The sequence below is a fragment of the Lissotriton helveticus genome, chromosome 8 (genome assembly GCF_964261635.1).
Source record: "Lissotriton helveticus chromosome 8, aLisHel1.1, whole genome shotgun sequence".
NCBI lineage: Eukaryota > Metazoa > Chordata > Amphibia > Caudata > Salamandridae > Lissotriton > Lissotriton helveticus.
The window spans coordinates 354,610,858-354,625,289 of NC_136069.1; the positions used below are offsets into that span (position 1 = coordinate 354,610,858).

At 50.0% G+C, this 14,432-nt stretch overlaps 1 protein-coding gene across 1 annotated transcript in view; it reads left to right on the plus strand.

The window, feature by feature from the left end:
- The first annotated feature begins 4,645 nt into the window (after positions 1–4,645).
- Positions 4,646–14,432, plus strand: part of LOC144771636 (cilia- and flagella-associated protein 337-like) — a 556,113-nt gene continuing 546,326 nt past the window's right edge. Inside the window, exon 1 of the mRNA XM_078656000.1 lies at positions 4,646–4,803. Within this exon, the coding sequence (XP_078512126.1) occupies positions 4,736–4,803 (68 nt within the window). The 5' untranslated portion in view covers positions 4,646–4,735. The remainder of the gene's footprint in view (positions 4,804–14,432) is intronic.

The window sequence follows — 14,432 nt, forward strand, 5'->3', positions numbered from 1 at the left end:
TTCTTGAAATAATTCTTAATTCTCTGCATAAGTGACATATTTATTTTCTCTCCCTACATTTTAAGAGTAGGTCCTCTTATGTATTCTTTTCTTGCAAAACCTAAATATCTTCTGTCTGGGTGATTCTTTATTAATGTTGGATCATGTTTCAACATACAAACTCCCCTATCTATTAATATTACTGTTTCAATTTTGACAACCAATTTATCCTTTGTTTACACAATGGTTCTCCAGTCCTATTGCTGCTCTTATTCTTTCATCCAATTAAATTTATGTTCTCAAAATGTATTTAACCAATACTAGCGCAGCTCTGTGACGTCAGTATCACTCCTCACTACTGACCCCTTCTTTACAAAAAGCATCTAAATTTCACAGTCACGCTGTTTTGACCAATCCCAGCGCGACACCTGATGATGTCATTGCGACAACTGACCCCTCCTCTACAATTCCCTGACGTGCCACACACACCCGCTGACTCAATCCCAGTGCTACACTTTGTGACGTCAGTGCAACTCCGGCAACTGACCCTCCCTTCACAAGGTAATATGAAAACGTATTTTCTTTTAACCTTTCACCAAAATTTTCATTAATAACAACATAAAATCATTCGCTACTCCAGACAACATAAAACAATATACGGACGGTTTTGTTAAAACATAAATCTATAACCAATAATCACCAAAATAATCAATAAAAACCATACCTCTGCTACCAGCAAACTGATCCAGCGGGCAACCACACTGCGGACATCTATAACTAAATACTCATTTGGGCCCATAAACACACTCACTTATTTTGGTCAGTGAACGCTGCTGAGGATCTATTTTTAGGGCTACAATTGTTTCTTTGTTTCTTATCAATTCTTAAATCTATTTATCATATGTAGCCCTTTCTAAGACAAATGGATCTATTTTAGTTGATTTTATTTGGTGCTTGACATAGAATTTTAACTGTAATAGCTTTAAAGCATTGCTTCACGCTGACCTGAAGACAAAGTCTGTTCCTGATCCACGACATGGATTGCTCTAATTTTCCCAGCGTGACCATAAATAACCTACTGAAAGCGCAAAGGCTCTTTCAGCATTATCCATTCTTGAAGTATCGGTAAGGTGAGATGCTTGAATTGGATTCTTTTTGTGTTTATCTTGTTTTGAAGAGTAAAATAGATGCTATTTTCAAACCTCATTGTGGAGTCTTTTTGTGTGGTATTTTCACTGTGTTACTGTGTCCACATATGCACCACTGCTTTACACATTGCCCATATGATAAGTCTGACTGCTCTGTGCCAAGCTACCAGAGAGTGAGCATGGGCTGATTTAAGTGTGTGACTGACTTACCCTCACTCGTTTTGCAGTCCCTACTTGGACAGGGTGCATACCTCTGCCATATAGAGACTCAATTTCTAACAGCTGCCAACCGCTGAGTGTTATGATATTAGTATTAGTGTGGACCAAAACTTTTAAATATAAAATGTATTTATATCATGCCCCAGCGAACCATACATCGGCCCATAGTAACTTACCAGCCAGTAACTGGTTGGGTTCTTTACAATATGTGGATTTGAGGGTGCAAATGTTTCTGGGTTCTGTTGTTGGGTTGCTGGGCAGGAAGGGGGGGCAGAGAAGTGATGTGCCGCTGTGTGATAGGGCAAACAAAGACTTCCTGCCAGCCCCCTCCCCAACTTCTTAAAAGAATTTGCACAGGAAGAGAAGCTCTCTCTGGGGTGTGGTCTGCTGAGGCGGAAGGTGCTGGACCCTGGCGCAATGGGCATTTGGAAGGAGGAACCCCCTGACTGCCCCCAGGATCCTGAACAGTGCCGGAAGAAGAGTCCAGGACCAGTGCGCAGAAGCATGGTCCTCTGCGCAGGGAGAAGAGAGGCCCGGGAGTAGAGCAGGCGAAAGGCTGGTGCAGGAGCCATTGAAGACCGCTTCCTGCAGAGTGCACCCTCTTGGAGACAAGGAGGGCGAAGGAGAGTGCTCCCAGTGTCTCGGGAGCACCTCTGGAAGCAAGAAGAGGCCAAAATGAAGCCGATCGGACACCTGGGGGCCGAGATATTCCCCCAGAAGGTAGGCGTCTTTGACCCCTAAGAAGACCGACGACGAAGCATGTGGGGCTCCACCGCTGGTCTCAGAGATGCCCCCGGGGTAGGTCAGGTCCCCGGGGGCTGTCCCCAGCAGCAGTAACCCACCCTGGCCCCCGCCGACAACGAAGCCGGGGAGCGGTGTCGCGCTCCCTGTGAAGCAGGCGTAGGGGCCCGGGATCCCAACTCCGGGTCCCGTGTGGTGAGCAGGCAGCAGGGAGTGCCGTCGTGCCCTCCGCAAAGAAGACTCTGGGGCCCCGGGCCCTGAAGAGGGAAAAGGCAAGTCGGGGAGCGCCGTCGCACTCCCAGTGAAGATAGCCCCCAAAGACTCCGAAAAGGACTGGGGGCCCGGGACCTCATCCCCGGGTCCCGTGGAGAAGTCAGAGGCAGGGGGAGTTCAGCAGCACTCCCCTGAGGACTGACAGGGCCGGATTGCACCTTCGAGTGGAGCGGGCAGACCAGAACAGTAGGGTCGGCTCCTGCAGCAACACGCGAGGGTGCTGGCCGGACGGGGAGCCGGCAGGACCAGCCGGGGGTGGGCTCCCTGGGCTGCCCTCCAGCGAGGAAGGCGTGTGGGGGTCCCTGGTGGGACCGGGTCCCCCAAACTCAAGGAGTCTGAGCCCTGGGACCGGGCATCCGTCAGTGGCATGAGCGGCTGGGGGTGTGCTCCCTGAGCCATAACAAACTCACCTAGGGGTCCGGGTGGGACCAGGCCCACCCACCGAGGCCGGCGGAAGCGGTGTGAGGCCGCCTGCAGCATCGTTTCTGGTGCCTGGTGGCCCCCTGAGGAGGGGGGTTACCCTCATTGGTGAAAGAGGTGCAAGGGGAGCTGCAAGAGCAATGCAGCGTCCCCAGTACGAAAAGAAAAGTCCCACCCTAAGTCTCATGGGGACTTGAGAAGAATAACCCATCAAGGGCTCAGCCAGCATTTCAACTCTTCTTGGGCTGGAACTTTTGTTCTACAGCTGGAGGAGCTTTGAGAAATGCATCAAGGAGGAAAGGGCGGAGTTGAGGATGTCTGGAAAGGGCATCCACTGGAGGTGAAGAGGTATAATTGCACCCATAGTGTATTTACTAATGTTATTACTATTAGGGGGACTGGAAGTCACATCTGTAATGTAAAGTACCTGTGTAAGGTGATGTTATAAGCAAAGTGGGGTTATGTTGCCAGACATTCCTGCTAGCGTGTCTGTCTGTATATGCGTAATCCTATAATTTAATCTGTGATGTCTTATGGGGTTGTAATTGCAATGCATTCTAATGATACGCAAATGTGATGAGTACTGTCATTCTAAAGTGATGCCTAAACATGTATTCTTGCTGGTGAATAACCCAGACTGCTAGCCCTTAAAATGCAGAGGTCTATACTTCATGGTCAGTAGGAAATGCTCAGTCAGGGTTTTGTGTCACCAAGGCAGGGTTACCTATTTTAAATGCTGGTTGAGATAATGGGGTGGGTCCCCACTGGGATGGTGCCAGTGCGCAGGGCCCTCGTTCCAGGTTATGTTCAACTCACTGCACTGGGGGCAAGATGATGTGCATACATGGGAGTGGTGGTAGTAGACCCCACCCCCCCTGCGGGAGGGGTGGAGATGTTACGCAATGTCACAAAGTAATTCCAACAGCTTATGTATATTTATTAATTGGTGTATAGTATTGAGTAGTGTGTGTGTTTCATAAATGTACTCTTACTTTTATAAAGCAAAGTACAGACTGGACGATCAATTATTGAGTGTTATTTCTGCGCACCTGTAATGGTGATTACTAGCCCGCACCACCTCCCTTGAGTCAGCCTCAGACTGCTCTGCAACGCTACCCTCTGAGTGTCAGACGCTACAATTGGGTGTTTGGTTCCCAGTGAAGGAAAAATGTAGTCATTTTATTTGTGCAGGCCTCACAGATGCTGCCTCGTTTTCCAACAGTCCTTGTTTTATTTTTTACCTGCTGGGGCCAAGGAGGAGCCGCCCCTGGACCGTAGACTTGGTGAACTTCTGTGACCAACTAGCTGTGCAATCTGCACCACAGTTATTTTCACGGCACCCTGCCTGGCAGCTCCCAGGAGATGAATCGTTTCCTCAAGAAGCGCCCACTCGCTCTGTTTGTCCTCGCACAGTTGAATGCGCCCCTTGAGTGATCACCAAGGCAGAGCCAGCCAGCTTCTGCTCATGCCAGTGGCACTGCAATGACCTTGCCAGGAGTAACCCACGCCAAGGCAAACTTCACCGTGTGAAGCAGGCAGGATCAAAAGAAACGTGGAAAAGAACAGCACAAAGGGGCGAATGTTGACCTGCCTGGCAGGGGGCAGATCTGTTTGCTTATTAGTGTGAATGTCTCCCGTGCATGTCAGGCGAGGTGCTGCGCTCTGGTGTGTCTGTCAATGAGCAGCAGGTAATGCGATCTGGGAGCCTCAGCCGACAGCGAGTGAGGAAGAGCGAGGGGGGGGGGAGGTGTGGAGGCTGCTTCACAGCAAGGGAGAGGGCAGGAGGCAGAGGAACCGACTACAGGCGCTCCTTCGGCATTCACCTTTCCGCCCAGGGTCAAGGAGTACAAATCCCGAATATAATCTTATCTAAACTGCGTTAACAGGAAGAGCGGCAAGGGAGAACGGGAAGTGAGGAGACGGTATCCACTTTAATATCCTCTGCTAAACTCACCATGCTTCTGGGTCGGAAGCTGAGGCCGAGTTCTGCCTCGGGCAAACTGGAAACCCACCAAGGTGTCAGGTGAGCGCCCCAGGTGTATTATTTCGCGCGAGAGCTGGCGTGTTTTGCTTGTAATGAAGCGGCGCGCGCTTGCCCCTTTGAACTCCCTCCCATACAACTTGCCGGTTGGGGCAGGTGGCGGGTGCATGCTGTTTACTGTTGTCAGGGAACGCGGACCGCTCGACCTATAGCGCACAGCGATGTCTCGAGGACGCCAGGCGCTACCAGCGACCCTTCCCTCAGCGCCGCAGTTTATTAGTTAAAACTCAGGCGTTGTTTTCTGTAGGAACCTTCTCAGCTGTCCCTTTTTTACCCCAGAAGAATTTCCCTAGGAAGAAGTAATGTTACGCCTGCTTGTGTTTTGCGACTTCTCTCCTCGTGCCTTCAGAACCTGCGTGTCTCCCCAGGGACATTGCTGCCATGGGGAGGAATTTGTTGTCATAATAAGAAATAGGCGTTTAAGTACTCACTGGATATATGCTACTTCAAAGTAACAGTACTTCAGACGAGGGGTCATAGTGTGCGAATGTGAAAATAATGTTTTTTTTATATAAGGCCGGTCTGGTGAATTTTGAGGGTCCGTCCAAAACTGCATTTTACTGATAGATTTTGAGGTTAAAAAAGGACACCAGACTTTTTCGCTCTGGCTACTTCCTGCAAGTACAAGCTGATGTCACACACACCATACTAAACACCATATTCTATGAGGCGATTCTAGTAAAATGTAGAGATCTAATACCGATTCCTCTTTTTTGCTGATTACATGTTAGGTATGATATGGGTTTTTAGGTCTGGGTTTTGAAAGTTCAGCTGTGAAAGACGTATTGCTTACAATATATATAGTGGGGATTGGGTTTGCCTTTTCCAACCCAGGGCTTTCCGCGACCACTTTATTACTGTTTGTGTGCTCCATATATACTTTACACGTTGCCTCTAAGTTAGGCCTGACTGCTTTTGTGCTAAGCCACCAGAGGGTCAAGCCCAGGTTAATTTAGTGACTTTTGTGGTTTACTCTGACAAGGATTGTGACTGTTATTTGAGAAGGGCTCAAGCTGCCCCCCCCTCCCCCACCCCCACCCCCAAAACAACTACCAAATTTTTCAGTTATTAACAGAGAACTTGCTGCAAAGAGGGTAGTAAATGACAAATGTGGGATAGGATATTACTTCTTGCAACTGGTAAGACTCTAACTTATTCCTGCCCTGTTTCCAATGAACTAGCTATGCACCTTGCACTCTGTTGTGATAGCATTTGTAGCTGTATAGTTAAACCTCTAATGGAAAAATAATCAAATAATTCATCTGAACACTGAAAGATGTTATCCAGAGTTTACAGTACTGTTTTGTCTGTATGTTGTATTGACTTGGTACGGAAGCACTTGAAGTGATGCAGGATAGTCCCCCAAACATAAAGTTCTTACGGGGTAACCCGGTATCCCTCAGAACCTGGGCAATACAATTTCAATATCAACAATGGTTCTGTCGGGTATGAACCTGATTGCTTCAAACCATGCACATATCTTTCAGCAAATGTTTAGTCATAATTATGTCACTTATTATGACTTCTAGAATAAGTCATTACATGCAAATCTAAACAAGAAAAAAAGGAAGGAAGAAAAAGGGTCAAAAAATGTTTTAATCATTAAATTGTTTTGTCATTCCCGATTTGCTTTTCTTTATAGAGACCCTGTAGTAATGCATAGAACATAATTCAAGGAAATTAATCAAATGATACTTTATGATAAACGGCGCATCAGTTCAAGTGAGTGAGATGTGACATACTGTGCAAAAGTGACATAACAAGTGGTGATTTATATACACGTGAGTGAGGGATGAAAGGTGGGGGGTAAAACAAGGATTTCTTAGGCCAGTCTCTAGTTTAGTGGTTATTTAAACCAGTCTGCCATATTAGTTGGCTATGATGGGCTGGATTCAGTTGACTGGTCCTATGGTTTTTTTGTCGTCGACGTTTCGACCCTATTGACACCTTGGTTGTGGGACTCAGGCGGGTCTTCTTCAGGATGGGGGACGGGGTAGTGATAGTGCGCCGAAGGTCCCTTCGTGAGTCGGACACCACGGAGTCTAGGTCAATTGCGGTATCATCTTCTGGGACGATTACTCCTGAGAAACAAGTGCGGGCGGAATCATGCTTCGGATAGTTTGCTTGATTCAAGGAATTCAATTCAATACGTTTTCATCGTTATCTCCAGATCGACTACCATTTAATTTCGGAGATCATTGGGTAATGGTCTCTGTGTCTCCTCAAGGGATCAATCACGGTCCCAGTCCGTTATGTTACAGGCCCACAACATAACGGACTGGGACCGTGATTGATCCCTTGAGGAGACACAGAGACTCCGTGGTGTCCGACTCACGAAGGGACCTTAGGCGCACTATCACTACCCGTCCCCCGTCCTGAAGAAGACCCGCCTGAGACCCACAACCAAGGCGTCAATAGGGTCGAAACGTCGACGACAAAAAACCATAGGACCAGTCAACTGAATCCAGCCCATCATAGCCAACTAATATGGCACACTGGTTTAAATAACCACTAAACTAGAGACTGGCCTAAGAAATCCTTGTTTCTGTCCAAACCAGAATTGGTTTGGACTGGGCTCAGAGCCCTGGGCCACGAGAGAACAAAGAGATTCACTTTATAAAAAGAGGGACTCAGACTTTTAGATCACTTCTGGGAATCAAGAGGAACCTTTGCCAAGGTGAAGAGCCAGAGAATCTGAGGTTGAATAGTGCCTCTGTTCTGTTTGCTGTCTGAGGTTGGCCTGCAGTGGCTACTTGCTGTCAAGGAAAGGTGAAAGGACTTTGCTGTTTGCTGTGTTCCATGTTTGAGGAAGATCTCCAGGGCTTTGAAACTGAGCTTGCCTCTTGTTCCGAAGTCTCAGGGACAGAAAGACTTCATCCCCAGCTCCCCTGAACTTCCCTGCTGGGAGTTCTGACCTGCCAAGTGGTGTTTTTCTGGCTGTTGAGAGCTGGAAAAGCAACTCAGCATTTTATTTTTATTTTTTTATTTAAGAAGTTTCTATAGCGCTGGCCAGACCCAGGGGTATCGGAGCGCTTTACAATGGGAACATAACAAATAATCATCAGATACAGGATCGAAGAGTGACATATCAACATAGGCACGCAAAAATAGAGAGTAACATATTGTAGTGCAGGACCGTTTTTTCTTCAGAGTCCTTTGAAGTCACTGTGCTGGAGCCGAGCTCGAAGTCCGCTAGTTGCCCCAAGCTATCCAATCCCTAGGGAGCGGTTGAGGAACAAGGTTTTGAGTTGGCTTTTGAATTTTACAAAGGAGGGAATGGTTCTGATGTGAGGGGGAATAGAGTTCAAAATTTTGTGAGCATTTCCAGTGAAAGATCGGTCCGCATTTTTATTTATTTTTTAGTTTTTGGTGGGTTGAGTAGGAGGGAGTTAGAACTTCTCAGGTTCCTGGTCTGGCCGGCTTTTATGAGTTCTTTTGCCAAGTACTCAGGTTTGCCGGTGTGAAGGGCTTTATGGGTGAGGCTGGCTGTTCTGAAACTAATCCGCATTTCGACTGGAAGCCACTTAAGTTCCTTAAGTGCAGGGGAGATATGCCTGAATTTCTTGATACCGGTGAACATTCTGGCAGCCGCATGCAATGTTGTTTTGATGGGAGCCAGGTGTGATTTTGGATTTCCTGAGAGGGCTGCGTTCCCATAGTCCCGTCTTTACAGTACCAAAGATTGGGTGGCCTGTTTGAGATCATTGGATGCAATGTAGGGTTTTATTTTGTTCAAGAGTCTGAGGTTAAGGAAAGCACTTTTGGCCGAGTTCTTAATGTGTCTTGTCATGTTCAGTTTTGAGTCTAGAGTGATGCCTAGAGATTTGACAGAGTCTGCTAGAGAGAGATTCCCGTTGAGGGCATCGATAGCCTTTAGCCATTCGGCGATTTGGGGATTATCTTCCTTATTTTAGATGAGGAGAGTTTCCGTCTTGTCAGGATTGAGTTTCAGGTGGTTGCTTGTCAACCAGTGCTGTACATCTTTCAGTACATCATTAAGTCTTTGTATGTCTTTGAGAGAGGTAGTTTCCAGATACATCTGAGTGCCATCAGCATAGAGATGGAAGCGGTTGTTGGCTTTTCTGAGAAGTTTGGAGAGTGGTTCCATGTAGATGTTAAAGAGTTGCGGTGATAGCACCGAGCCCTGAGGGACAACCTTGTTGACTTGTTGGAGGTCGGAAGTGAAGTTTTTTATTTTAATTTTTTGTGTGCGATTGTGCAGAAAGGAGGAGAACCATTTGACGACTACCTGGCCAAGACCAGCTCTTTCTGGGAGAGCCCTTATGAGGAGTTTGTGATCTACAGTATCAAATGCTGCCGAGAGATCAAGGAGAATGAGTAGGCAGCATTGGTCAGAGTCTAGTGATCCATGGATATCGTCGATGATATTAAGAATCGCGGTTTCTGTGCTACAGCCTTTTCTGAAACCTGACTGGTGGGGTTCCAGGAGGTTGATGTTATCCAGGTGCTGTGTTAGTTGATGTAGTACGCATCTTTCTAGAGTTTTTGAGAGAAGGGGGAGGTTCGACACAGGTCTAAAATTGTTCATATCCGATGCGTCTAGGCTGGGTTTTTTCAACAGGGGGGGTCACTTGACCCATTTTAAGGCAGTCTGGGACCACTCAGTTTTTCAGGGAACTATTTATGATTGAGCTCTAGAGCAGGGCGAAGGCGTGCTGCAGTTTTTTGGTCAGTAAGGGAGGAATGGGGTCTAGGACATGAGCTGAGGGTTTGGAGGAGGAGATCAACAAGACTATCTCAGTTTCTTGAATGGGTCGGAAGCTAAGCCAGGGATTGGGCGAGGAATTAGGAGGAAGAACAAGCGACCCAGCCGCGATGCTCTTCATGGGGTGCATGTTGTTGACGTCCAGTGAGCGTTCGATTTTTGTGATCTTATCATTGAAGAAGTGGGCAAAGTTATTGCATAGTTCTTTGGACACCTGTATAGAGGAGGCCACAGGCTTTGAGGTTTGTTGTCTGATGATGCTATATAGTTCCTTGGGTCTGTTTTTGGCACTATCCAGCGCAGAGCGGAAAAAGCTGGATTTCTTGTTTTTGTTGTGATTGTTGTACTTCCTACGGGCTGATTTGAGTTGATCCCGGAGGATGGAGGTAGGGTTATTTCTCCAATTTCTTTCTTTGGCTCTTAGTTCTCTCTTTTTGGAGTTGAGGTCGGGATTGAACCATGATCTGAATGGGATGGCTCTACTCTTTTTGAGCTTTAGAGGAGCTATTTTGTCAAGCATGGACACTAGCTTTGCATTGTACCATTCAGTGAGGTCATTAGTGGAGGAGTGGTCATTGGTTTCTGATGCATCGCCGAAGAAACCGTCGCAGCGCCTGCCCGCGGCTCATGAAATTGCAGCATGCTGCATCGATTGCACCGGTCTCCAAAGTCCGAGATCACCACACCGATTACAACGCAAGGTTGCAAGAAGCCACACATCGTCGCGGATTGTCGAATTCCATTGAGGCGCCAAGTCTGTCGCATTGTTGGGAGATGCAGTAAGAAACCAACACATCTCTTCCCCACGCAGCAAGAAACCAACGCATCACCTCCTCTTTGGTAAGGAACCAATGCATCACCTCATCTGCGCAGCAGTAAGGAACCGATGCTTCACTTCTCCTGGAGCAAGGAATGGATGCATCACCTCCCCGGGAGCAAGGAACATGCTCAGTCCTGGCATTAGAGCGATGTGACTGATGCTGACACACTGAGTGCCAAAGTCAAGGGGTCGCACTCTGCATGATAGGCTGAACTGAGAAAGGAGCAGCCTGCAGAGACCTTTGTGTGTGCAGCATTTTTCGAGTGTTATTACAAGGGCATGAAAACTCTGGTGGTAAAGCACTTGTTTAGTCACTCTTTTGACTCTTGATAGAGTAGCATAGAGAGTAAATGTTCCAGCTGCAAAGCACAATGTGTGACATGCTAATAACAGATTAGTATGTTATGCTGATAGCTCAGTGGGTTATTGCTTTTGTCACAGAAATTCTTTTATTCCTTGAAATTCATAAGTAACAACCCTTCTAATGTAGCACATTGATCTATGAATGGGCTTCAAAGTGCTGCATGCAAATTGAAAGACACAGGTTTAGAACCTTATTGTTTTTACCTTCAATCTTTTGTTATCCGAAGGTTGCTTAAAAGGGTTCTTGTGGGGGGGCGTGGCCAAGATGGCGACCGGGACGGAGGTGTAATCACAGAGCTCCTCGCCCTAATCCCCTGTAATCCCCCCACAACAGCCCTGAAATAGCCGATTTGTCCCCCTCTAGCCCTGCTCAATACGGCGCGGACCATAGCCCCGGTGTGCGGACTGGCAGAGGTGAAGCCGCCCTCGCCCGCCGAAATCACCGGCAGGAGCCGGAGCGAGTCGCGGAACGGGCCTGGCGCCGGTCGGACCTGCCGTCATCCGGAAGCCGACTGGCCTGTACGGAGGTGCCACAACCGCTGACCGGGACGGACCCTCGACATCGGAGGCCCCCCCGAGGCACAGAGGGGCTGCCTCGAGGAGTCCATGCCTCGAGGCTGAGGCGCGCCGCGATCCGGACAGGCCCCAAATTTAGACCCCGGCTTGGGCCTACACACACTCCGGAGCTGGCGGAGAGAGGCCACGGTGGCCCCGACCTGTTCTGACCCGCACTGCCGCCCATCGACACATTGGGTGCCGGCGTGAGGCCACCGCCATCTCCAGCAAAGCGGCGGGGTCGCAGGCACGGGAGGCTGCACTCGCGCACCCGAGGTGGACTGCGGCCCGGGAGAACTGTACTCTAGACCCCAGCTTGGGCCTACACTGCGGCGGAGGCCGGCCGGTGAGCAGCAAGAGAAAAACGTGGTGAACAGCTCGAGTAACCGAGCACGACCGGATTTGCACTACCCCTACTTCTGAGAAGGCTCCCGAAACTGCACAGCGCCTCACATCGGGACTCCCGCTCGAGGCCCCGGCCTGGGCCTATAAGACGTGGCCACGAGTAGGGAAAGGGCCTAGGGAAAGAGGGCTCGCCTCCGTCTCACTGCCGGGAGCAGCTGGGGACCGACCCGGGCTGAAGAGCCAGAGCCCATGCCCGGCCGAGAGGGGACCTTCGCGAGAGGCCTACAGCCCGCCTGACAGCGCAGACTGCTTGCTGCGCAGCAACTACGTGACCCGAGGTGAGGAGTGGGGGGTGCTCGGGGGGCCTGGTGATCGTGCCCCCGGCGGGAGGAGAGCTGACGCCTGTCCATTGCTGAACCCCCCCTCCGGGCCCCTCTGAGAACTGTTTAAGGGGCCGAGGCGGGCATTGAAAAGGCCCGAGAGGCGCTGAAGGAACGTACCACGGAGCCCCGTGGTCGGCCCCGGCGGCGGCGCCCTACCCTCGCTGGCACTGCTCCCTGGCACTCGGGGGGCACGAGTCGAGCCCCCGGTGGCGCACTGACACAGCCTCTGCTCGCCTGCGCCTCGATGCACATTGCAAGGGGGGAATAGAGACTGTTCGGCCCTGAGCGACCCCCATAGATCGGGGTCTCGAGGCCCGCAATCGATGACATAAGCCTTGTAGGAGAGTGGGGTCTGCAATCCCATGGCCACCCCAGATTTTTGCTTTTTTGCTTCACTGATTTACGACTTTCCCTGGCTGTGGGCCTGCTAATCAGACCCACAGCCTAGCTGTTCTCTCTCTAAATTACAACCATGTACCTTAGGTGCATTTTACCAATTGGTACTGGGCCACCTTATCAGTCCCTGTACAGTATACCTTAGGTCTCCAGGGCATAGGTGTACCCAGGGCCTACCAGGGGCTGAAGCATGTATTATGCCACCCCTGGCTGGCCATCCAAACAGACACAACTGGCTGCACGACAGCTGGGGCAAGGTGGTGTAAACACCCTTTGCTTTAGATATAGTATACCTATATCTAACCCTAAAATGGACAAATATATTCCTATCAGTCACTCCTATGGCAGGCCTTATCAATCCTGAAGGCAGAGTGCTTGGAATTATGTGAGATGGTGCTCTGGCATGAGCTGAGCCCGTTTGCAGCTTGCCGAACCAAGTCCTAATAGCTGTTCCATGATAACGCTATACCATATACTCTTAAGTGCATTATAATCCTCGCGGTTAAATGCTAACTTTGGTATAGCATTATCAAAACATGTCGAGTAAGGTGTCATACGAATTGGAATACTAACCCCTCGCCAATTCTGGCGACGGGGTTAGCATTCCACCCTCCTAGAGGGATACGACATGTATGTAACTGTGAACTCCGGTTAAAGTCAGACATAGCCTCAGCTCCACAAAATGGATGCTGCCACCGAGACACAAGTCTGCCCTCCTGCTGCTGGGAGTCCTTCCAGCAACGGAGGCCTGGACAAAGGGTTTCCTGCCAGGGGCGGTGCTAGCACCGTCCCAGACAGGATTTTGTGTATTCCAGGTAGGCAGGGCTGAAAGGAAGGTGACTGCAAGTGGCACCCCGGTGCTCACTGTGCATAGCCCGGCTCAAACCAGTTCCAGGGGCACCCCAGCCCCTGAGCTGGGGAGAGACCGGACAAAGGAGAGGGGTGTAACCACCCCCCTCCTGGTCCCACCCATAGGGCAGGACCTAGTCGTGTGCCAGCCCCTTTTCTTAGGATAAAGGTAGGAGCAGGCCCCCTTCCCAAATTAGATAATCTTGAATCTTGATTACTTTCCACAAAAGAACTCTTGACTTCTTCTGAAGACTCTCCCTTGTGGCTAAGGAGTAGCCACCCTGCACCAGCAGGCACCACCAAAGCTCTTCTGCGGTTTGCTGTAAGTCCATCCTCCGGATCAAGACTGCCCAGCTCGACGAGAACCGGTCTTCCCGCCATCTCTGACCTCTACCTACATCATCCAGCCCAGCTGAGATTCGTGGGTGTGACGAGACCCGTGGTACCGGCCATCTTCAAGACCTGCACGACGCTTCACCAGCACGACTCCCGAGAGACCCTCGAGTAAGTGCACTGGGGTTTGAGAAGCCCTAACCCTGAGCAGCTCCAGCACCGAAGTCCAGCTCCCCAGCATCCACGAGATCTGGGTGGGGCCCTTCTGCTCTTTGCTGCTCACCGCGTTGTCCGGCTACTTGCCTGCTGGCTTGTGGCCCTCCTGACGACGAACGACAACACTTTCATCACTGGTTTGGTTGCTCCAGACTGGCCCTTGCTCCCCTCCAACAAGAGGAGCACCCCGGACCCTCCTGGTCCACTCCAGACGCCATTTTGAGTCCACCGCGTGGGCTTGACTTTGCCAAGGCTTGTTGCTCCAATCCTGGTTTCAGCAGCGCCGACAGCAGACACCTTCGTGGGACAGCTCGCCCCTCCATCCAGGTCGCCGACAACGCCTCCTGGTCCGAGAGACTGCAGAGCCCAGCGTCGCCCACTCACCTAGTCGAGGTGCCCTCATCCGGTGCCATCCTGGTGCCCATCTGATCACTGGCTAGTGATCAAGAACTGAGTCCCCTCTGCTTTCAGGTCATCTTCAACTCCGATCCAGGCTTGGATCTCTTCGAACTTCATCACTGGTCGCCTGCCAGCAACTTCTTCTTTCAGGCTCCATAGACTGTAACGAGGATCTCCGACGTCTTTTGAACCCTATGCAGCCGCAGCCCCTGGGCTAGGTAACTCG